This window comes from Saccostrea echinata, unplaced genomic scaffold (genome assembly GCF_033153115.1).
Source record: "Saccostrea echinata isolate AGI-Se365-2 ecotype Australia unplaced genomic scaffold, CSIRO_AGI_Sech_v1 ptg000039l, whole genome shotgun sequence".
Classification (NCBI taxonomy): domain Eukaryota; kingdom Metazoa; phylum Mollusca; class Bivalvia; order Ostreida; family Ostreidae; genus Saccostrea; species Saccostrea echinata.
In genome coordinates this window covers 1,549,479-1,573,546 of record NW_026889788.1, presented here as the reverse complement: position 1 = coordinate 1,573,546, position 24,068 = coordinate 1,549,479, and the positions used below count along the sequence as shown (strand labels likewise).

The following is a 24,068-nucleotide window of genomic DNA, read 5'->3' as shown; positions in this document are numbered from 1 at the left end:
TTAATTATTATAAATGATAAAAACATATTAATTTTCTTTCGAAATAGGAGTAAATATGAAAAAGCCACTGTACATGATTCATATAAGGTTTGTATTCACTCGCCAACATTGCAACGAGCTTGATATTGAAGCTATTCCTAAAAGATGCATTACATGGAGAAAGAGGGAATTCATATCTTATTTAAATACGTGATAAGATTAAATAACATTCGATTTTAATTAATAGCTTCTTAAAACTTCACAACTGATGCACACTTTTTTTAGTCATACACATGTACTTACAACTGGTTTTCTGTTGTATATAAAACTGCTCCTTTTTCTGTCTCCCAGTCACTATATGGAGGACCAAATACAACGAAGATCTTGTCTTTTTGAATATTCATCTTAACATTTGGTGCCAAGAACGCATGAAATATCACTCTCACCACCTGTTTCACAATGATTTCAACACGAAATGTTTTCATAAAACAAATCATTATCTCTAAACAAACAAACAAAAAAAAAACACAAAAAAACAAAAACAAAAACAAAACAAAACAAAAACAAAACAAAACATTCAAAGCATTACTTCTAAGAAACACACACCTTCTTTTTAACAACTTCTGGTTGGCCTTTTTCAATTCGTTTAGAAGACTGACTGTCTCCAGATTTCTTTTGTTGGTTTTCGGATTCTTTCTCCATTTTGGCGAGCTTTTCTGTGTTTTCCGTCTGTTTTGTCTCTTGAACCTTTTCTTTCTCTTCTTTTCCAGTGATGTTATTGTTGACTTTGTCAGTTCTAATCTTATCCTGGTCAAACGGGCCACTGGTACTCTCCGAGTGTGTGTTCCTTGGCTTACTGTCTTGGTCCACTTCACCTTCTTTCTCATCAATAATTTTCCATTTCTCTTCCTCCTCAGTTGTTTGTCCTGATGAGATCGAATTCAAAATGTTACCAGCTGAGTCCTCATCAACAGTTGATGTTTTGTTCCCTCTCTCTGTTGTTTCTTGTGATTCTTTTACTTTTTCTTCTTCTTTAGAACATTCAAAGTCACTATCTTGGATAGGAATATCTTGGGGCTTACTCTGTTCTGTTGATTTTTCCTGACCAGTGTCTGCCATGACTTCAGATTCTTTCATAGTTACAAGGTTTTGTCTTTCTTCTCTATCATTTTGATCTTTTTTCTCAGTCTTTGAATTTTGTCCTTCGTCCTGCATTGATCCGCTGCTATTTTTCTCGATGTCCTGAACCACTTTCAATTCTTTTTTGGGGTCTTTCTCTGTCTTTGTCTCATCTCTCATCATATTTTGAGAGACTTCTGTAGTAATTTCTTCCTTTGTTTTTTTATTATCCGTATTTATCATTCCAGTTGGTTCATTTTGCCTCTCAGCAAAACTACTTGATGCTTTTTCAACTGTCGCCTCAGTTGAGCAATCATTGTTCGCTTTTGATGACGTCTCACTGTCTTTGCCACCACCAGGATCTTCGTGCTTTTTCATGTCTGTTTTCAGGCACTCAGGAACGGCTAAATAAATACAAAAGAGACAACGTACTTATAATGATCAGTTTTAAAGCTGATGTCTAAATACTTATGCCTAATTATTCACTAAATGAGGATTTATGATGTGATCTCATGTATTCCATCGTTTATTTCATCTGTTTCTTGGCCAAACAAAAATAGATCCATACCGCATACAAGTGACATGCAATTTGTAAACCTTAATCGAAAGTTTACATCTTTTCGTTGATTGTTTGTGTGGTGGAAACTATGCCAAATTGTCAAAACAAAAGTATTGATTCTAAAATGAGAAAGAATAAGGATATATCTTACACTTGTCTGTTTCGTTGGAGGTACTCCTTTCCTCCAATTTGTCGGATTCCAGACTTCTTTCTGACACAGGTGTGCCACAGGAGGGACAGTACTTGAATCCTTCCGCCAGGTCCCCATTACAGATGCTGCCGTTACTGCACTTTTTCTGGCATTTGAACATCTTGGTTAAAGAAGTACTTTTCTGATGATACGTTCTGTAAAATATCTTTCATCAAATGTTGTATATGTACATGTACGAGCAGATTTCATTTGATTAAATAAAGTCTTCTGAAAAGACAGTACATCCACACACACACACACACCCTCACAAACACACACACATACATATATACATACATACATATATATATATATATATATATATATATATATATATATATATATATATATATATATATATATATAATCAGGAATTTCATGTAATTTCTGAATTTTGGGAAATACCTGAAATTCCTACTCTGCTTAGGAAATAAGTGCATTTACTGTTTTCAGTTAGGAAATACACATATTTACTATTTTTTTAGTACTTTTTACACGTATTTACTGACTGTGTTTTTGATATATATTTAATATGTATCTAATAATTTAATATACTTATATAATTAAACTTTAAAACACTTTTTTGGAAATATTTCAACCATATTCTTGGCCTTCAACAGTCGTGAAATAAACATGGCAAATGAAAAATATATTTTAAAAAGTGTTTAAAAATTTACACAATTCATTGATATAACCAAACGATACTCGATATGATAAAACAAGATGTGTTTGTGAAACACTGATGCCCCCATATGGCAGCTTATGGCAAAGGTTAACGTTTCTCAAATGCATGTCAAACTCCAAGGTCAAGAGTTCAAAAATGTTGTTACCCAAAGAAAGGACTTGTGTCAGCGGATATACCTGATAAATATGAAAGCCCAAGCACCAACCATTCAAAAGTTATGGTCAAAGATAATGTTTTTTAAAGTGGGTCTATCTGCAAGGTCATGGTCAAAGGTTCAAAATTAATGGTACGCAGATAAAGACCTTGTAATAAGGAATACACATGCAAAATATGAAAGTCCTAGCACATACTGTTCAAAAGTTATGGCGAGGGTTAAAGTTTTTTCAAAAGTAGGTCAAACTCCAAGGACGAGGTCAAAAAGTCAAAATTGTTGGTATCCATAGGAAGGTCTTGTCACAAGGAATATACCTGTGAAATTTAAAAGCCCTTGTGCAAACGTTAACTGTTAAAAAGTTATGGCCAAGGTTAAAGTTTTTTAAAAGTGGGTCAAACTATAAAGTCAAGGTCAAAAATATTTACACCCATTGAAAGGTCTTGTCAAGATAAATATACATGTGAGATATGAAAGCCCTAGCACCAACTGTTCAAAAGTTATGGCCAAACTTAAAGTTGGGTAAATCTTTGCAAAAATGGGTCAAACGCCAATGTCAAGAGGTCAAATGTTGGTACACAAATGAAGGTCTTGTCACAAGGAATAGACATGTGAAATATGAAAGCCATAGCTCCAAACAATCTAAAGTTAAGGGCAATGTTAAACAAACAGACAGACAGACAGCTAGACAGACGGACGGACAGGGCAAAAACTATATACCCCCGAATCTTTGATTACGGGGGCTTAAAAAACGTAATGAATTTGAAAAACTACTCTATTTTGGAAATAATTCTATCAAAAATGAAAATAATAATGGAGATAACGAACAGTATTCAAACTCAAAAGTCCATTATACAATACAAATTTTGGAGCAAAGCAAACACTGACCGCTAAAACATCAGAGGTGGGATGATAATAAAAATAACAAACCTTATTCTCTCTGCAAGTAAACTCGATCCGTCTAGCTGGCGATTAAAGAATTTATTGCAACTGCGTCAATGCCAAAACGAAAAAAATGCACCAAGGAACGGTGTACAAAAAGATATCAATATACTAATAGTTTAAATATCAAAGTGTGATGAATGAATTAGAACAATAAAGTTGGACATTTTTCTTCATTAAAAACCAATTTTGAATTATGATACTTTTTATCTCAATATTTTTATTAATAAATATTATTATAAAATATTATAAACCCTCAAAAGGCCTCATTCATTTTCGAAAAATTAAAGAAACGAAAGTAGACCCTTTACTGAGAATTCCATGTTCCGATATAATCAATACTCAACAGAATTGGGGAAAAAAATCAAACCATACATTTGTTTGGTATTTAAGGTTTTGCCAAAGGCCAAGATGTTCAAAAATTTATTTTTACAATAGCTCCAAAACTATGTGAGACATAAAGTTAAAACTTTTAGAGTTTATAAATATATCATTGATTAACAGACAGAAATTATCACATGAAAACAAGTATTTAAAAACAAATATTTTTTGAGAAAAAAAAATTAAAAAATTTGCATATTTTAAAAAAAATGCACCTGCTTAATTCTGTACTTTTAGTGAAAACCATCATTGCAGAAATAATATATGTTTATCAATGAAGGGCGAGTTGGACGTGAATGGTCTCTGAAAGGCTGTTCTTGAAAGCACGACATGTATAAAGACAAGACACCTTTAAAATCCGCCATTTGCATTGTACTTTCGGTTTCAAATCTTAACATTTGGACAAAATAAACATAAAAAAATTTGCATATTTTAAAAAAAAATGCACCTGCTTAATTCTGTACTTTTAGTGAAAACCATCATTGCAGAAATAATATATGTTTATCAATGAAGGGCGAGTTGGACGTGAATGGTCTCTGAAAGGCTGTTCTTGAAAGCATGACATGTATAAAGACAAGACACCTTTAAAATCCGCCATTTGCATTGTACTTTCGGTTTCAAATCTTAACATTTGGACAAAATAAACAGGGAAAACAACTTTCCAGAGGCTATGGAAGTCCAACTTGCCCTTCATTGATAAACATATATTGTTTCTGCAATGATGGCTTTCACCAAAAGTACGGAATCAATTAGGTGCATTTTCTAAAAATATATGCATTTTTTAAAAAGAATTTTTCTCGATAAATATCTTTTTTTAAGTATTTGTTATCAAGTGATACTTTCTATCTGTTAATCAATGATATATTTATAAACTGTAAAAGTTTTAACTTTATAAACCACAAAGTTTTGGAGCTATTGTAAAAATAAATTTTTGGACATGTTGACCTTTGGCAAAACCTTAAACTCTTTCATAAGGGGGGGCACACCTGTGACGGTACATATTGTCGTTTTGTACATATTGTCGTCGGCGACAATATGTACCTACCCTCACTGCACACATTGTTGTCCATCGGTACATATTGTCGCCGGCGACAATATGTACCGAGACGAGCCTTATTTTCCTCCTGCATAATGGACGACAAAATGTACAGTCATGCATCGGCACATATTGTCGTCGGCGACAATATGTGCAGTCAAGGTCGGCATATATTGTCGTCGATATATTGTTTTGACGAATATTTACTTGAGAAAGGAAAAAGAGATTGACAAACACACACACGCACGGAGGAGACAGACAGCATTACTAGCAATACTGTAGGAAGAAAACCTTTTGGTCAAAAAATTTTGTCCAGAATTGACGTACATCACAATGATACATGTATGTCAAGATACCGTAATTCATCAGATATATGATGAGTCAGCCTATTCTTCTTAATATATGCATGGAGATTGAATACATGTACATGTATTAGTTTTTTTTTTTGTTCAGTAGTAATGATTATTTGGAAATAATTTTTTGCGTTATTCTTATATATACAATCATGTGCCGATATAATTGGTGTTGGGGTTAATTTTTAGATCACCTGAACTGGAAGTTCAAGTGAGCTCTTCTGATCACATTTTGTCTGACCGTCCGTCCCTCTGTGAACGTTTCACAATTTCAGCTTCTTCTCAAAAACTACTGGGTCAATTTCAACTAAACTTGTCACAAAGCATCCTGGATAAAGGGGATTCAAGTTTGTTCAAATGAAGGGCCATGTCCTCTTTCAAGGGAAGGAGTTCAGAAAATTTAGTGACATCTTTGAAAAATCTTCACAAGAACCACTGTGTCAGAAAAGTTGAAACTTATGTGAAAGGTTCATTATGAAGTGTAGATTCAGTTTAATTCAGGTCATGTCCCTAGGGGGAAGGGTGTGGCTACAAAAGGTGATCAAAGTTTTTCATAGAATATTTGAAAAAAAAAATTAATCTTTCAAAATCTTTCCAAGAACTACTGGGTCAGAAGATACCAATGTGAAAGCTTCATTACATAGCATACGTTCAATTTTGAGGTGCTGGCACGTAATAAAGATCCCTCAATGACCCTGTGTGCCAAGTATAGGTCTAAATTTGCAGCCCTCCACCGGCAAGAGGTCACGTCTCCATATGAATGAAAAATTCTCGAGAGGGACATTATACATACAAACAAACAAACAAAAACAAAATTAATTTTGTTCAAATCATAACCCCATGGGTAGGATAAGTCCACAATGGGCAATCAAAGTTATACATAGGAATATTTACAGAAAATCTTTAAAAGTCTTCTAAAAGTCAATGACAGATGAAGCACCGGCGCAACCCCCCCCCCCCCCCCCTTTCTCAACCCCCGCTTGGCGGTTTGATTTTTATGTGGTTTTGGTAAAAACTTGTATAATAATTATACTCTCAATTTAGTCTATAGCTAAAATTTCATAGTTTATTTTACATATACAGTAACACACCTTTACATACAAATGACTTCTTTTTTGCTTTTCAAAAACAATACTGAACCGCGCACCCCCACCCCCTCCGCTCTGAAATTTCTGGATCCGCCACTGAGAAGCAGCAGTAGGCCCGTGATTAGTGATGTTTAAATGGAAGCATCTTCAGGTAGTATCTTCAAATCAAACCGGGCCTAGGGTACATTGGGCCACAATGGGCGATTAAAGTTTTACTTAAGGAATGGATTTAATAGCTACCCAATTTATACGGTATAAAGTGGGTTGGGGTAGTTTACGCTTTATAAACCGCGAAGCGGTTTAAATAAAAGCGTAAACTGTTCCAACCCACTTTATACTGTATAAATTGGGTAGCTATTAAATTCATTCCTTATAATTTTATTTTCATTCATTTAGTGTAAGAAAAAAGATTATTGTCCTAAAAAATGACTTCAGGTTGTACAAAATTTAAATGTAAAGATTAAGTAAGGCGGATCGATACGTTTTTGACGCAAGTCATTGTGACGTAGGCAACCCAATTTATACGATATAAAGTAATTTTTTTATCCAATCAAATACCGTGTTATAACCAGAATTAAATTATATATAAATACAATCATGTATATGGAAATTATCTTCTCAAAAAGAGCAAAGCAATGATTAATGATGTTTACATGGAGCATTGCCATGCATTGTCCTGCGACATGTTCTGATGGACGACAATATGCGCAGTGAGGGTAAGGACACATTGTCGCCGGCGACATTATGAACAGGACGACAAAATGTACCGTCACAACACGCTGCATGAAATAACATAAGAGACACGTCAGTGTAATTCACAAACCAATTACATTCACAAAATTACTAAAAAACAACAAAAGAAATCTTTAAGCAACAATATATGTGGGGCGACAATATGTACAGTGAGGTTGAGGCACATAATGTCGCCAGCGACAATATGTACATGTGTAACTTTTCAGCCGGCGACAATATGTACCGATGGACGACAGTATGTGCAGTGAGGGTAGGTACATATTGTCGCCGACGACAATATGTACAAAACGACAATATGTACCGTCACACGCACCCCTACCCTCCTTTAACTGTCAAAGTTAGTGTAAATCATAATTGTTTCGTCGAGAAAATGTAAAAAATGTCTACTCGGTAGACCTCATTTTTACCCTACAAAATCTCTAGAATCCAGGGGTTTCCGGGGGATTCTCCGGGGGATTGGCCCACTGGGGGCCACAAGGCGGCCCCAAGACACCCTGCATGTCTACTTTTTGCGCCCCCCCCCAACTTCAATTCCTGGATCCGCGCCTGGTTCATGTGACATATTTAAAATGATTTTATCATTCTATTAAAATTTTGTATATGGCACATGTTATACAAATATTGCTGTTTTGAGGTCAATACGATGATTTAGCCACCTGATGAGTACAATATTCATCGAGCCCGAAGGGCGAGGTTAATATTTTACTTCGAACTTGGGGGGTAAGGATCAAACTTCTAGTGCCATTTTTATTTTCAAACGCTACCACTTACCCTTCTTTGATAACACTGCAATGTGCCTGTTGAAAGTGGGGGTGGGGGGCTAAACCTGCGCCCCAATGTTCAATGCCTATATTATGTCCATCTTTGCAAATAAAGTGGGGGGGGGGGGGGCTAAGCCCCCTCCTACCCCCGGTTCCGACACAAAGGTCTTGATGAGGCTTCGTCACTGTGCTTTATGCAAAATGTCTTGTACTGCAATTTCAATATTGAGGTAAACAAAAGGCCCAGGGGCCACATCGCTCACCTGAGCACATCGCTCACCTGGCTAGGAAAAAGCAGAAATCAGTTCAGTTTTGAAAAGTTTAAATATAAAACTGGTTCGGGGGGGGGGGGGGGGTGATCATGATTTGTACAAATCTGAATCTACATTACCTGATGATGCTTCCATTTAAATATGAGTAATCATGGCTTTGCTGTTCTTAGGGATGCGCGATTTTATCGGTATACCGATATATCGTGATTTTTTATTGCGTGATACGTATCGTGATACGGAGACTAAAATACCGGTATTTGATACATAATTATTAATTCCAGAACTTACTAATTTATCATGTTTATTTGTTCGAACTATTAGATAGAAATTACAGAAAGTATAAAAAATGTCGAAAAAACTACGGCATCCAAACATGCTTTATATTACATAAAATAAAAATGGAAAAAAGTAAAGTTATATTTTTGCAGTGTATTTGTAAGAAAAATTATGGAAATTCATTTGAAAATGAAGTAAAAATTCCTGATAAAAATATCCCGATTTTATCGCGATATTTTGGGGGAAAAAATCGTGATATATCACGATACGAAATTTTTTGGAGATACCCATCCCTAGCTGTTCTTGAGAAGAAGATTTTTAAAGATTTTTCCTGTGTTTTCTTATGTAAAACTTTGATTGCCCATTGTGGCCCCACCCTACCCCTGGGGGTCATGACTGGAACAAACTTGAATCTACACTACCTGAGGATGCTTCCCTATAAATATGACCCATCATGGGTTTGCTGTTCATAAGAGGAAGATTTTTAAAGATTTTTTCCTATATATTCCTATGTAAAACTTTGATCACCCATTGTGGCCCCACCCTTCACCCAGGGGTCATGACTGGAACAAACTTGAATCTACACTACCTGAGGATGCTTCCATATAAATTTGACCAATCATGGCTTTGCTGTTCTTGAGAAGAAGATTTTTAAAGATTTTTCCTATGTTTTCTTATGTAAAACTTTGATCGCCCATTGTGGCCCCACCCTACCCCCGCGGGTCATGACTGGAACAAATTTAAATCTACACTACCTAAGGATGCTTCCATATAAATATGACCCATCATGGCTTTGCTGTTCTTGAGAAGAAGATTTTTAAAGATTTTTCCTCTGTATTCCTATGTAAAACTTTGATCCCCCATTGTGGCCCCACCCTACCCCTGGGGGTCATGATTTGAACAAACTTGAATCTACACTACCTGAGGATGCTTCCGTATAAGTTTCATATTTTCAAGCACAGTGATTTTTGAGAAGAAGATTTTTAAATGATGCCATTAACTTTTCATGAATTCATAATTATCTCCACTTTGAAGAAGGTGTGGCCCTTCATTTGAACAAACTTGAATCCCCTTTACCCAAGGATACTTTGTGGCAAGTTCGGTTGAAATTGGCCCAGTGGTTCTTGAGAAGATGAAAATGTGAAAAGTTTAGGACTACAACGACAGACAATGGACAAATTTCAATCAGAAAGCTCACTTGAGCCTTTGGCTCAGGTGAGCTAAACATACAATAATTTTAAGAAATCGGTAGAATTATAGCACCTTTTATAAAACATTTCATTGGTACGTAATGTCTTGTGGCAATCGCATTTTCTCTTGCCTTTCCCGTAAAGTGGGAAAAACACTGTTACATTTTTACAAAATTGAGTCATTTCTATCAATTCAAGCGTTGGTTGTTTTCTGTAGTATATTTCAGGTTTTATCGTAAGCTGCATTCTATGTAGTTTTATAGCTCCAAACTATTTCAATGTTTGTAAAAAGGAGGTTGTTATAAAGCTTGCGCAACACATCTGAACTTGCAAGAAAGCCCCGAAAAGGTAGTTAAAAATCTTTTTTAAATGTCAATTTAAGTAATAACTGAACACTGCAGTCTTGGCATAATTACATGTACACTTTTTTTGTACAGGTTTAGACAAAACAAGAAACTTCTATATGTACTTTCAGATGATATAGAAAATGGCATGGTATCTTCTCAAGCCATACCATGAATATGAGCATGCCTATTCCAGTAAAAAAAAAGACTAACGTATTTGCTTGGCTCAACAGTGCTAGCAATTATGAAAAATATTGCCTGCTTACAGTCCATGTAATAATGCCAACAATTTGCCTGCTAGATGTCCTTGAAAAAAAGATTTTCAGATGTAATATATTCCCCATGTTTACCATAGATACATTTTCTGCCCTACATGTCCGAAAACACTTTTAAGAATCTTTTCAGCTTTACTCTACTTCATACAATTCCAAGAAAAATTCACTTTAAGGACTTCCAAAGACAGCAGTGTGTTGACTGCTAATAAGACAACACATTTTTCATGTTATCATGTAAAGTAAAAAAAAGAACTGAGAAAGTTTTCTCCCTTTATTTACAGCACAGAGTACACAAGCCATTTAGAACATAATCATCTGTCCCTGTAAAAAGAAATAAAAAAAAGAAACATTAATAACATAATTTCTAGGAATAAATTACAATTATACTGATCATAAATCTTGTCAATCAATTTACATGTACAGGTGTCTCTGTCCAATCTTAATACACATATTGATATTATTATTTATGTATTTACTTATTTAAGACTGAAATAATATTTTAAAGCAACAGTAACGGAGCTGTTTCGAGACTGTAGTGAAAAGGCAGTACAGTATAATTTGCCTCTTAAAACACTAGGTGGGGAAATTATTTATACATTCAATGAGGCAATTCAATCAAGGATTTAAAAGCAAACCAGCCAAGTGTTTGCAAATTTAAAATGTATATATTCATCATCTGCTATTCATTGGCAAATGCTCATTCTTTTCAGCTCTAGTTGAAAATGCACAATTAGTTACTTTTATGATCCTATACATTATATTAGTCATCCAGGTTCAATCAAGAGTGTATGGGGAATAACCCCAGTTTTATGCCATACATGCATTACACCCAGAGGCCAAAGGGTATATGGAAAACCACCGAGGGTAAATTCCTGTACACCCTGACTGGATTCGAATAAATAATTTCATTCCTACAGTGGATGCAAGCAAATACATGTACATTTTTTGTAAACCCAAGTCCAATCAATGGTGCTTCAAACTGACAATAAAATTAACTACAGTCAAGCCTTGTTATCTCAAACTCAGTGGGACTAAGAAAAAACTTTGAGATATCTGAGGATTCGAGATATCCAGGGTAAAATACTTTAAGAAAAAAGAAGTTGGGACTTCGAAATCACTTCGACTTATCCATGGTATTCGAGATATCTGTGTTCGATATACCCAAAGTTCAACTGTATGTGCCTCAATGCATCCTAACTTCATGTTACTTTGTATGCAGTAATCAATTTGTGATAGAGAAACTTTCATTGTGATGTCGTGTTACCCAAAGCTCAAGCTGGGTATACAGAAATTTACACATGGCTTGCTAACCAATCAAATCTCATGAAACAAGCTAGATAGGAGATAAATATTTTTATTACCTTTCTCTTTTTCTCTCCTCCCAACTCGAAGTGTTTACATCTTTTGATGGCTAGTTGTTTTCTGTATTTACAGTCTGTGCATTCTAATCTGAGTACAATCTTCCTTGTAATCTTTGCCTGAAGAACACAAAAATAAAATAGCAAGGCCAATTTCAAAGAAAGCATGCAAGAAAAAAAAAATAACTACCACCAGCCAAGTGATTGTGAGGTAAATTTTAATGAAAAATACTTTTGCTAGCAGCTTCCTATCAAGAAAGTGAAAGAAAGAAAAAGTCTCTGTCAAGACTGTACCTCTACTACAATGAACTTATAATAGGTGAAGAGAAATGCATTTTCTATTGAAATAGAAGTAATAGATGTTTTCAAAATGGCAAGTACATATAAATGAAATATTCTCTAGTCTTTTACAAATGGGTGACTATTGCAAACACAATAAATTTATGCTATTTTGTGACAATTATATAAGGCATGTCCTCTAATGACAGTGGGAACACTTCTTCAGTCTCAGGGCTCGACATTAACTTTTTTCCCTAATTGTCCATTCAGACAAGTGACCCTAACATTTACTTGTCCGAACTTCAACTTCACTTGTCCGAAAATTTTTCAATAAATATCTAATACTGTCAACTTGAAAACTAAAATTAAGTCCATTATATATGACATGTGCTTGATTGATTCGTGATGTTATTGATAAATACAACAAACACATAAAACGAAATTTTATCTAGGCTTTCTGTCCTGACAACAACATAAATGTCCACAAGTGAACCTGTCAACATCAAACAGAATCCAAACTTCGTTAAGTTCGTAAGTTCCATGCCTTTTCAGTAGTATACAATTAATGAACTTCGATCCCGATCGAATGTGAACTCAATTAATAGCGACGATCCCTAGTGGGATCGAAGTCTGGTTTTTATGCACAGCTTCCATCTTGAAACTACTTTCAACAGTCGTTCTTTTCATTATTTAGAGACTCCTTTACATTAAAATTCACTTGTCCAATTGGACAAGTTCCCAGTGATATTCACTTGTCCGTAATTTTTTTTCACTGGTACAAGACAAGCGGACAAGCGTTAACTCTTTACCTACCACTGACGGATATATCAGCTTATTTTATCTTGCTTATATTTGCAGTGACGGATAAACCCGTCAGATTTTACTACACGCTAATCCGCATTGGCGGATATAACCGCTGTAAACAAATACCTGCGCATTCGTACTGACTGAAATATCCGCATTTTTACATATGTTACGGTAAGTCTGATTGGTTAGTTTGAGGGAGGACCCCAACTCAGAACCAATGAAAATCAGTTTAAGGAAAGGCTAATCTGTAAATTGATACGTAATGTTTCCATATTAGGCAGTGTTATCAATATATAGAAAGGAGATTCCCAGCGCGTTGTTTATAGTTCTAGAAGCAGTTCAAAATGGCGGAAAACATACTCGACATATTTCTATCGGACAGTGATTCTGATGAATTTGAGGGATTTACAGAAGCAGATATTGAAGCAGTAGAGAGAAGAAGTATCGGTAGTGATATTTCTCTATCTGATTTTGAGGATTCATCTTCGGAAGAAGAGTCAGAGGAGGATATAGACGACGCGACCTGGTCACGACAGTTACACAAACCAAACGTGACTGAATTTACGGAGGAAGTTGGCCCGTCTTTTGTGCTGGACGAGGACAAGAAAGAATTGGATTTTTTCTTGAAATTCTTTCCTACAACCTTGATTGAAAAAATTGTGGAAAAACCAACGGTTATGCCGCGAGATCAATCGTCACACGACCCGACAAAATTTGGGTGCCTACCACGATTCCCGAGATGATGGCGTTCTTAGGAATTCACATCATTTTTTCAGTCCTTGGAGTGCCGTCATATACACTGGCGTGGAAATCAACGTGGCCATTTGAAATACCCAGTATTCCAACCATCATGACCAGGACTCGTTTTGAAAGAATCTCAAAATATTTCCATATGAATGACACCACACAAAACCCAGCCCGAGGACAACCAGGACATGACAAATTGTGTCACATCAGGCCAGTTATTGACAAACTCTCTGAAACTTGTCATGAAAACTATCATCCCCACAAAGAACAATCAGTTGATGAAGGTATGATAGCTTTTAAAGGAAGACTGTCCTTTAAACAGTACTTGCCAGCCAAGCCAACTAAATTTGGGATTAAAGTGTGGGAACGAGCCTCACCAAAAAATGGATATGTGCACGAGTTTCAAGTGTATACGGGACGTGTAGCTGGCGGTCGTACAGAAGAAGGATTAGGATCTCGTGTTGTGAAAGACTTGACTCGGAAACCTGTTCACAAGTCTCATGTTATTTACATGGACAATTTCTTCTCAAGTCCCGAACTATACGAACAGCTGTTACGTGAAGGTATTTACTGTTGTGGAACAGTTCGAGTGAACCGTCGTGGCATGCCAGAGGCCATAAAGAGTGCGAAATTAAAGAACAGGGGTGACAGTCTAACAATGCAGAAAGGAAATCTTGTAGCCACTGCTTGGAAGGACAAAAAAGTTGTTACTTATCTAAGTACAAACTGTGACCCTACTCATGAAAGGATCGTGCAAAGGCGTCAGAAAGATGGAACTAGAAAAGATGTGTCAGCTCCTAGTGTCTCAGAACTGTACAACAAGTACATGTTTGGAGTTGACCTAGCAGATCAGAAGAGGATGCAGTACTCTACCTGCAGAAAGGCCAAAAAATGGTACAAATACTTGTTTTGGTTTTGTTTTGACTTGGCCCTGGTAAATGCACTCATCTGTATACAGGAATCGCCCAACCACAAACTGAGGACCAAAACAAACAAAGAAAAAAAAAGGATCCAACTGGACTTCAGAAAGGCTTTGGCCCAGCAAATGATTGGAGACTTCAGGGGTAGCAGAAAACGAAAGGCCCCAGCAGTAACCGGAAATTGTGGCCTTGCCCACTGGCCCATTCAGTTTGAAAAGCCAGGACGCTGCAAGGGCTGTGCAAAACAGCAAAAAGGCATGAAGTGTCAACTGGATGCAGGCAGTGCAACATCAGACTTTGTATTAAAAATGACTGTTTCTTCAAGTGGCATCAGGAACTTTTAAGATGAAATATATGCAGAAATTGTACATTTTTCTTGGAAAATGAGTGTTTATGTTGTAAATAATTGAGAACTGTGAAGTAACTAATTGGTCATATTGGACAATATTCAGAAAATGTGAAATTTAAACTTTTAAGATTATAAAACACTTTTGATTTTTAAAATATTCCAAATAATAAATGAGATAATGAGCTTTACACATGTGTACTATTTATTCCAGCTGCAAATTCTTGTAGCTGCAAAATCTGTCTGGTAATTAAGCCTCACACTGCTCCTGCGGTGAAAGATAAGAGCTGTGTGTGGTAGTGAACTACAGCAGCAGCACTGGTAGATAAGAAGTTAATGTCGAGCCCTGAGTTTATCCCAAAATCACCGGTCCGTCGGACAAATCCAATGAAAATCAATTTGGTCCGATGAAGTTACAATATTCGGTCTGAATGCCTCTTAATTGAAATTGTTTTTTTTTTTCCTTTTTCCTTACTTTGATTACAAAATACAGGTGACTCCTGTAAGCTTTGAAGTTCAAGGGACCACCTATCTCAAGTTCAAAAATTGGCATTTTCTCATGGTTATAAAGATACATAAATCAAACAGTTTTCCTTTCAATCGAATGTTTTGAGGATATAATTGCACCAAATTTACAGCTGTACTACTTTAACAACATATTCGTTGTTTATCTACCCGGTAAGTGTTTCATTTAAGATTTATTTCATCTATTATTAGTAAAATATATTGAAAATTTAATACCGTCGGACAAAAATGAAAGTAGAAATGGCAGCATATATAATGTAGATAAAAAGAACAAAACACCATTCATAAAAGTTTCTCAGGTAATACCACTGAATAAGTAATGTATTTAACATAATACATTGCTATTTTATTTTATTCTATTTTATTTTATTCTTTTTTATGTATTATTGTTTGCCTTGTTTACAAAAATAAACACAGCAACAGGTTGCCAATACATAACACACATATGCAACCGACTCAATCTAAATTTTTGAACATCATGGAAAACACCTAATAAAAATAAATGCCCTTGTTAATAAAAAGTTTCGGTCTGGCAAAAATTCATTTGGTCCTGTGAAATGCATCAGACTGTCGGTCCAAATGTCTGGTGTTTAAATTTTTTTTTCGCGAACACTGCTTCTTCATTGATATCTCGAAGAATTCTTGTACATACAGTTATTACAAAGAGCTAAATCCACGAAGGGGCTAAATCGGCCCAGTCAACAAAATAAATGAAACTTTCTCACATAAAACTCTAAGATTTGTATGTTGTAAAACAATTTATTTTTTAAAATATCTTTTCTGGTTTTCTTTTTACATTCATATAAATTTGGGATTGTTTTCCTTATTAATACTATCACGTCATTACGTTGACGTTACATACTTTAACGTCGTGACGTTGACATTTTGTATAAGACAGTAACATATGTATGTTAATGGAATAAAAATGACCAATATAGGCTCTTCTTTAAAATTTTGCAAAATTTTACTTTGAATTTTTCAAGAAGTTCTGAAAACTTTTGTTTTACTTTTTAATTAAAGCTATTTGTACTCTAAAGAAATGCCAAATATTTGTTACATACAATGGTTGTCTGGTATAATTGTTGATACATGTAACACGTTTTAAATGATAATAAGAGACACGTTAAGCTGAAAACAAACACAAAGTGTTAATCCATTATATTTGAGTAAAACTGAATTAATGTAGTAAAATATATACCATAGTAGCCATGGATAAGGATTTATCATTCATAAATGTGTTATTGTATGGTCATACGGCGTACAAACAAAAAAATATACGTTTTTTTTCAGAAAATACACGAGGTACTCTTTAATAACGAAAACATAAAATCAAAATGAAAAGTTGCATTAAAAATGAATACGTTTGAAGTTACCATCTATTTTATTGTCATTTTGAGAATTTCATTGCACTTCCGAAGTTTATGGCATTTCCCGGACATTTGAAATGAAATTGTAGTTCATACATGTAATAAACGTAAAATAGTGATAAACGGAAATGGCACATATAGCACTTTACTCAATGTAAATTACTTAATAAAAATAAAGTTCACTAATTATGATAAATATGTTATATTCATCAAAGAGAAACTTTTTTTATATACCCACAATAGATACGAAAAGAGATTTCAGATGATAAAAATGATCGAATGAATTATTGCTAACTAATCGTTTTGTTATCATATAATCATATCTTTCACACTCCCATGTTTGGGAGTACCTATTATAAACCCTTTTAATAAAATCATAAAGTAATGATTATCTGGTGAGAAGTGAAAATTACATTGAAACATAACAACATCTAGGACTTTCATATAGTTCAAAACCAGTTTTAACATTTTATTCATAATTATCATATATTTAAAATAACGTTCCGTTTCTCCATGTGCAATTTCTAACACATCTACAAATAGATATATAGGCGATAATGAGTACAGAAGACGATAAAATAATCATAATATCGTATACATATTGCATATGAGATTTTTAACTTGGACGTTTTCGGATTGTTACTATTTGTAATTAAACAAAAATATACGAAAAACAGCTACTGGCAGTAGTAAATGGCTATCATTACAAACCGTCGAAAAAAAAATTATAGACCACATGTCGAACGACATATTACCCCCCCCCCCCCCCACCAATACCATGTTCAAATGCCCGATCTATGAAGTTATATTCTATATAGACATCCTTTCAAAAAAAACAAATATGATAGACAGGCAAAATTACTGGTAGCAGTTATATCCGTTAATAATAATAATAGTACATTCAGGATACATGGCCGTAGGAACCGGGGGATGGGGGTGGGTGGGCATGCCCCCCCCCCCCCCCCCAATAATTTTGCCGATATATAGAATACTATATGAAACAAAGCTATTATATGCTTGTGTCCCGTCAATAAAAACGTCTGATCCCCCCCCCCTTTTTTTTTGCCTGGCAAGGAATTTTGGTAGTTGATAGTGTCCCCACCTGAAAATGTATGGCTGTGCCTCCCTCCTCCCCCTCCCCAACTGAAATTGCTACCTACGGGCCTGGGATCTATAATAAATTTATGCAATGACCGAGTCACGAAAAATCAATCGTTTTTTAATAAATTTTTTCAAGGAGATTGGGAAAAAAAAAAATGAAAACTGCTATTGAATTTATTTTCTATACTACAGTATATATACAAGGACTAATATAATTGGCATTGTTATTTATTCACTTTACTACTTTCTTATTTAAATGGCAGCAGTAATTGGTCAAACTGTCCCACGTATTTAATGGGTGAGGGTGGGAATCCCGAAACCCCTCTCCCCAAGTAACCCCTGTCTTAAATTTTTCTTCTTTTTTTTTTTTTGTAAATGTAATAGGTTTTTTTTTGCTTCTTATTTTATATCAATGCTCGAATCCCCCCTTTATGAATTTACACTACTACATGTATAAACATGCTTGCTCATATTGGTTGCCCTCTCTCCCTTGGGCCTGTTACATTTAAGCGGAGTAACTCAAAATAGAAAGATATAGCAAGTAGCCTCCCTTTGACATTTTTTTTTCATGTGTTGGCTAGGTCACAGCATGCATGCGATACTGAAATTACTTAAAACTTTAAAGAGTTGTCACTGCCTTGGTAGTAAGTTATTCGTTTATATAATATAGGACATTTTTCGTATAGAGACCTTTCACAAAAATTACACGCGATCTGTAAAATCAATCTATTGTTTATTTGATTTGTCAACTCGAATTTTCTAGGTTCAGTACTTCGTAACATAATTTATGTTAAGAGGTCTCGGATCAGTAAAGGTTTTCACTAATAAATATTAATTAATCTTTTGTCTTAAAATGCCACTGGCGATTTCTGAAACGAATGTTGGGTATCATGGGTATGGGTTATAATTATAATACATGTAGTTATAATAGACTGTTGCGTAACATTAACCATTTGTATGCTGTCGATGCAGACTGACTTCACGACATTTATGTTTTGTAAGGTGGTAAAACAATCATTGTAAATACGTCTAGGTAGTTGCATCCGATGTAATTTGTTTAATATTCTACGCTATTCCGACACGGCCACTCAGGAAAAATAAAGATGTAGCCTACATGTTTCTCGGGTGATCTCCCTTTGATTACATAGTGACATGGTGATGAGAAGCCGGGAGTTGGAAAACAAATTCAAAGCATAAATAAATAGGCTGTCAGAGGAAAAGAGAACACATTATTTTTTTTTCAAAAACATTTCAGCATATTGATGAGTTAAATATAGAACAGCTACTTGAAGGAAAAGTCTTGGGTCAGGACTGAGGCACGTAGTACACAAAATGTCCACATTATTGCATCTACATGCAGTCATGCTTAGCGCGAGTTTTTCGTATTTTTTTGCACCACAACACAAAAAAACTTATAATAAATATAACAATCGCATTTTGAAACTTTTTAATATTTACAAAAACAATATAGAATATTTTTCTTTTCTATTAATGTAGGGTAATCCCCGCTATTTTCACTGTGTGAGTCGGTGCTAAGATATTTGAATCGAACGAAAAGTATTAATTTCGATGTGGCCACACCACTCAAACAAAATAAAAATATACTTTATTTATTCATATTTTAATCCTCTTTTCAATGGTATAAATTTCATTTTGTTCGAAGGGTGTGGCCACAGCAAAAATTTGAACCAAAGCCGAAAAAAATGCTTTATTTTGATCAAAACTAGCAAAAAGCACGTGTTTAGACGTTTTCTGTACAAATATGACGTCATCAAATAAAAAAATTGGCATAAACTATTTAAGTTTGATACCCAAGGATGATATTTCTACTGTTAATTTTCTTCTTCCCCTCAGTTTAATTTTCCTGAAAAAATAGGCCGATTTAGCCCCTTCGTGGATTTAGCTCTTTAAAAACAATGCGAATAGTACTAACCTTTTTTCGGAAGATGACCTTTGTTTGACCTCCAAAACCACTCTGCTTCCGGTCATATCTCCTTTTTCCTAGCAACAGAAATATCCATTTAAACTACTTCATTTTTCTTCTCTCTAGACATTGTAGACCTTAAATCTTTCTGATAAGTTCTCCACTTGCTTTCAATATGATGACAAACTTTTTTTTGCAGCCAAGTGATGTTTTTTGACAATGACAGTAATAATGACCAATATTTTTCAAAAGCATTTTAATGTTGAAAAGGCCCATCACATCATTTGATTAATTTATGAGTATAATTACTGATTAAAATAGATCATTTCTGAAAATTACTGTAAAAAATTAAAATTACAACCAACCCTGAGCATAGAGGGAGGCTTTTCCAGTCTTGTACTGGGTGACTTTGTGAAGGGTGTGCTTCTTGCACTTTTTACCCTTGCAGAAAGTCTTTCTTGATTTTGGTACGTTGACCTAAAAAATAATAAATACAATAAGTACAATGTTCAAAAGAAAATGAAATTTAAAAAAATTGAAAAGACAAATGATTGTGTGGCCCATTTGTACTAAGTTGTGCTTTTCTGAAATGCTTCTTTCTTCAAAAACCCTTGGCTTATTCTACTATTTAAAGACAAATTTTATTTCGCAAGATATATAAATCTTCATTAAAATAGCTGCGTTGTTGACAATATTGCAAACTGAGCTAAAAGAAAAACACCCCAGGGTACAACATTAACTAAAATATCAACTTGCATGTGCATTGGACAAGTTTCCAACAAGTATTACTTTTACTTGTCCAAATTCATTATTTACTTACTGAAATGCAATAACTATTTACATGCTGTAGTTGATATACTATATGACATTTTCTAATAAAATTGCAGTTAGAATTATCTTTCTGTGTCTTGGCACAAGCCCTCCTCAAAACCAGAGTCCATATGCATGGGACATCATTTTAACAATAGAACATTTATCTAGGGAAGCTACACTTATAATCATAATTTATAAAGCATTTTAATGAAATATTCTCTGACTCAGTATATTTAATGTATTGTTTAGTACAGGCGAATGAACAAAAATTCATTATATGTGTTCACATGTAAGATTGATTGTATGTTGTTTTACGTCCCCTTCGAGAATTTTTCACTCATATAGAGACGTCACCATATACCGGTGAAGGGCTTCAAATTTTTACCTTTACGCGGCACTCAGGGCCGCTGAGCAGTGAGGGATTTTTATCATGCCAACGCCTGCCGTGACATGGGGCCTCGGTTTTTAAGGTTTCATCCGAGGACCCGCAACTTTCACTTCAAAGTGCTGAGCGCATGGCGAAGGAACAGTTGCTACCCATTTTTTATCGACTTAAGTCAGTCGCGGTCGAGATTCGAACTCAGGACCTCCCTTGAAACATAAATAATCAGTGTGTCTTCTTTGTACAAAAAACAAGGAAACACGCACCACATAAAAAAAGATAATATAAGATTTAGCATTAGGTTTAAAGTAGCTATATACACGATATACATATTATATACAGCGACTATCGATTTTGCTGCTTTGCTATTGATTGTCAGTATTGCCAACCTTTCAACAATTATTTTTTGGCGACTATTGCTGAATCACTACTTGGCAGCGTTTCTAAATTATACCTTTATTTAAAAATCCGGTTGGTTATTCTGTTTTCTTTCATAGTTAATACACTCTACATCTAACAACTTTGTTACCTACTTAGTATGGAAATTAGATTATTTACATAATTCACTCACAGAACATAAGTAACATACAAATATAACCAATCCTAATCAAGATATGTGCATTTTATAGCAACTGTCTTCCTTTAGCATATTGCTTCACAGTTTCATCGGAAAATCAAAATTCATATTAAAAGGATCCCATCAATTTTTTTTTATACAAAGGAAATGGGGTGGGGGGGGGGGGGGTATGGCTGCATGGTTGTGTGTGTTTACATGTTTAAGTGACATACATTTATGTACAGTCAAACCTGTATTAAGCAGTCACCTGCGGGAACCATTAAAAGTGACCTTTATAGAGAGGTGACCTTTGAAAAGAGGTTCATCTTCTTTCATGAAAAATTCTTTTGTAATTTATGTAAGTTCTGAGTTTTGAAACACTACATCATAGAATATTAAAGAAAGATGTGTTTTGGACATCAATGGTCTCAGTTAGATTTTTTTTTTAGAAATTTAAATAGTGTCAAGATTAAGTTCAAGCTAAGTTTGATGACTCCAACAAAAATATATTGAGTCTAATACAGTAGGGCATTGCATTATCCTCCCTCCAAACAACAACAAAACTTTCTTTTATTATAAGATTACATTATCATGTTGTGCCATAAATAAAATATAATGTATTTTTTTTTATCTAAACTGCCTCTAAAAACAAGTTTAGTTAGTCCTGATAATTGTATGTTTAATAATACATAAATACATGTAGTAGCGTAATAAACAGACAAGTCATAATATTCTCAGTTTATCAAAGCAGTACATAATACAAACTGATATCAAATTCACAGGTGTTGTGAGCTATGAAGCCTGACTAATCCTAACGGTCGTCTTACCTAATTGAAAATCACGAGATAATCAGGACACATCGAGTGGCTTCTACAAATAATACCTTTCCTATGTTAAAAAATCGGCCTGTCATGCGTTTACACAATTACACCTATCGGAGTTGGGCATGCCAAACGTAAACTAATAATTAGGAAACACCTAATTATTGTATCCATTAATAGATAATTAAGGATGCCTTGTGTATTATTCAGAATTTTTTAAACCATATTCCAATTAAATAAGATTAAGATTCTCGCAAGTCCGTTTTACTGATAATAACCTTTTCAGTCACAAGCACCCTTGTTTAGTTTTGTTAAAAAAATTAATAGATTATCCAATATTTTAAATGGTTTTAATAAGGCCAATTATTTTTTCCATGATTTCGCTCCACACAAGACCAATTATTTACATTAGTGACAAAAATTGGGAGTCACCTGACTTTAGATCTAGTCATGTGATTGGACAAAATGGCCGCTATATACAAGGTAAAACGGCGATTTTACCTGAAATTTGATGACCGCTGACCGTGTTACGCAGGTGACCGCTTAATAGAGTTACATTATATAGGAAAATTCATTGGGAGGAAATAAAATGACCGCATAGGACAGGTGACCCCTGGATAAAGGTGACCGCTATGACAGGTTTGACTGTACTTAAGAATACCATCAAAATTTTTATCTGGTATCTGAACTTGCAAAATAGTGTATCTTGTCACACTTTTCAGGGTTCGACACCAACTTTTTTAGGCTTTAGTCCGGCCGGACTAGTGCTTCTTTACTTTTACTAGTCCGCATGCAATTTTATGAGTCCGTCAAAAAAAGGAAACATCAATATTTTGCAACATTAATTTAAAAATAAACATTTCAATATACGTTTTTTTTTTTTTTAATACTTTTATTAAATAAACAAAGCATTTACTTGAAAGGGTTTATTCCACAGCACGGATTTGTTGAAATCTCGTGATCAACGGGTACGATCGTATTCCCGATCTCGTTCTTTTTCTCTTACATTACATCCAAAATGTCTGACATCTTTCTTTTATGTGTCATATAGCTAAAACGTTTTACATCATACCAATCAGATGAAAAATTAAGCGCTCACTTGAAAATGTCTAACTACCCGCCAAGAAGCTAGAAAGCTAAAAATAAATGCGGGGTTTTCCAGTAAAAGTTGTGGAGAATCGGACATTGGTAAATTATTCATATTGTTTTCCAGGAATTTTTACTGGTCCGTTCAGACTAATCAGCCACAGATTTTGTTAGTTCAAATAAAAATGTATTAGTCTGAGACTAACGGACTAACGTTAGTGTCGAACCCTGCTTTTTCTATCACATGTAACATTTACAGTGATAAACAGTTTTAACCATTTTCGTCTTTCTTAATTTTGGGCGTCCAAGTTTTGCATTTGGGCAGGTAAAATTTTCAGATCACTTGTCGGAAACAAGTGAATATAAGAGTTAATGTTTATCCCTGTTAAATGACAAATGTATTTCAGAACAAGTTAATTTTGAATTTCGTTGAAACAATTTATTCAAAAAGGGTTTGTCCCAAACAAAACTTATATTAATCCCTGGAATAAATAACTTTACTTATGGTATAGATCTGCATATATGCAATACTCTCTTACATTTTTACGATTATTTATCCACTAAAAATACCTAAGCCCTTTTAAAAACAATATCTCTGAAATGCAGGCAGAAAACATTTCTATATATCGTCTTAATTGGAAATGAAAAGCTACAAAATGTGTTATGATTATATCTGGGGTCA

At 34.5% G+C, this 24,068-nt stretch overlaps 2 protein-coding genes across 2 annotated transcripts in view; both read right to left on the bottom strand.

The window, feature by feature from the left end:
- LOC133200406 (E3 ubiquitin-protein ligase rnf213-alpha-like) overlaps positions 1-1,968 on the bottom strand; it is a 56,450-nt gene extending 54,482 nt beyond the window's left edge. Inside the window, exons 1-3 of the mRNA XM_061336212.1 lie at positions 1,809-1,968; positions 586-1,502; positions 283-428 (exon numbers count right to left, since the gene is read on the bottom strand). Of these exons, the coding sequence (XP_061192196.1) occupies positions 283-428; positions 586-1,502; positions 1,809-1,968 (1,223 nt within the window). The remainder of the gene's footprint in view (positions 1-282; positions 429-585; positions 1,503-1,808) is intronic.
- Positions 1,969-10,612: 8,644 nt separating this feature from the next.
- LOC133200405 (uncharacterized) lies at positions 10,613-23,329 on the bottom strand. Its single transcript, XM_061336211.1, has 5 exons — positions 23,312-23,329; positions 20,094-20,205; positions 19,738-19,805; positions 11,716-11,832; positions 10,613-10,675 (listed from the first exon to the last, which is right to left on the bottom strand). Exons 1-5 carry the CDS (start codon positions 23,327-23,329, stop codon positions 10,655-10,657), a joined length of 336 nt encoding a protein of 111 aa, XP_061192195.1. The 3' UTR covers positions 10,613-10,654.
- Positions 23,330-24,068: the final 739 nt, after the last annotated feature.

What these genes read in the sequence shown, in the direction of transcription:
- LOC133200405 (XM_061336211.1), bottom strand. An exon ending in AGCCTCCCTCTATGCTCAGG is followed by an intron (nt 19,806 to 20,093) that starts GTTGGTTGTAAT and finishes TTCTGTTGCTAG; the next exon opens with GAAAAAGGAGATATGACCGG. An exon ending in AGGTCATCTTCCGAAAAAAG is followed by an intron (nt 11,833 to 19,737) that starts GTTAGTACTATT and finishes TGTGTTCTTCAG; the next exon opens with GCAAAGATTACAAGGAAGAT.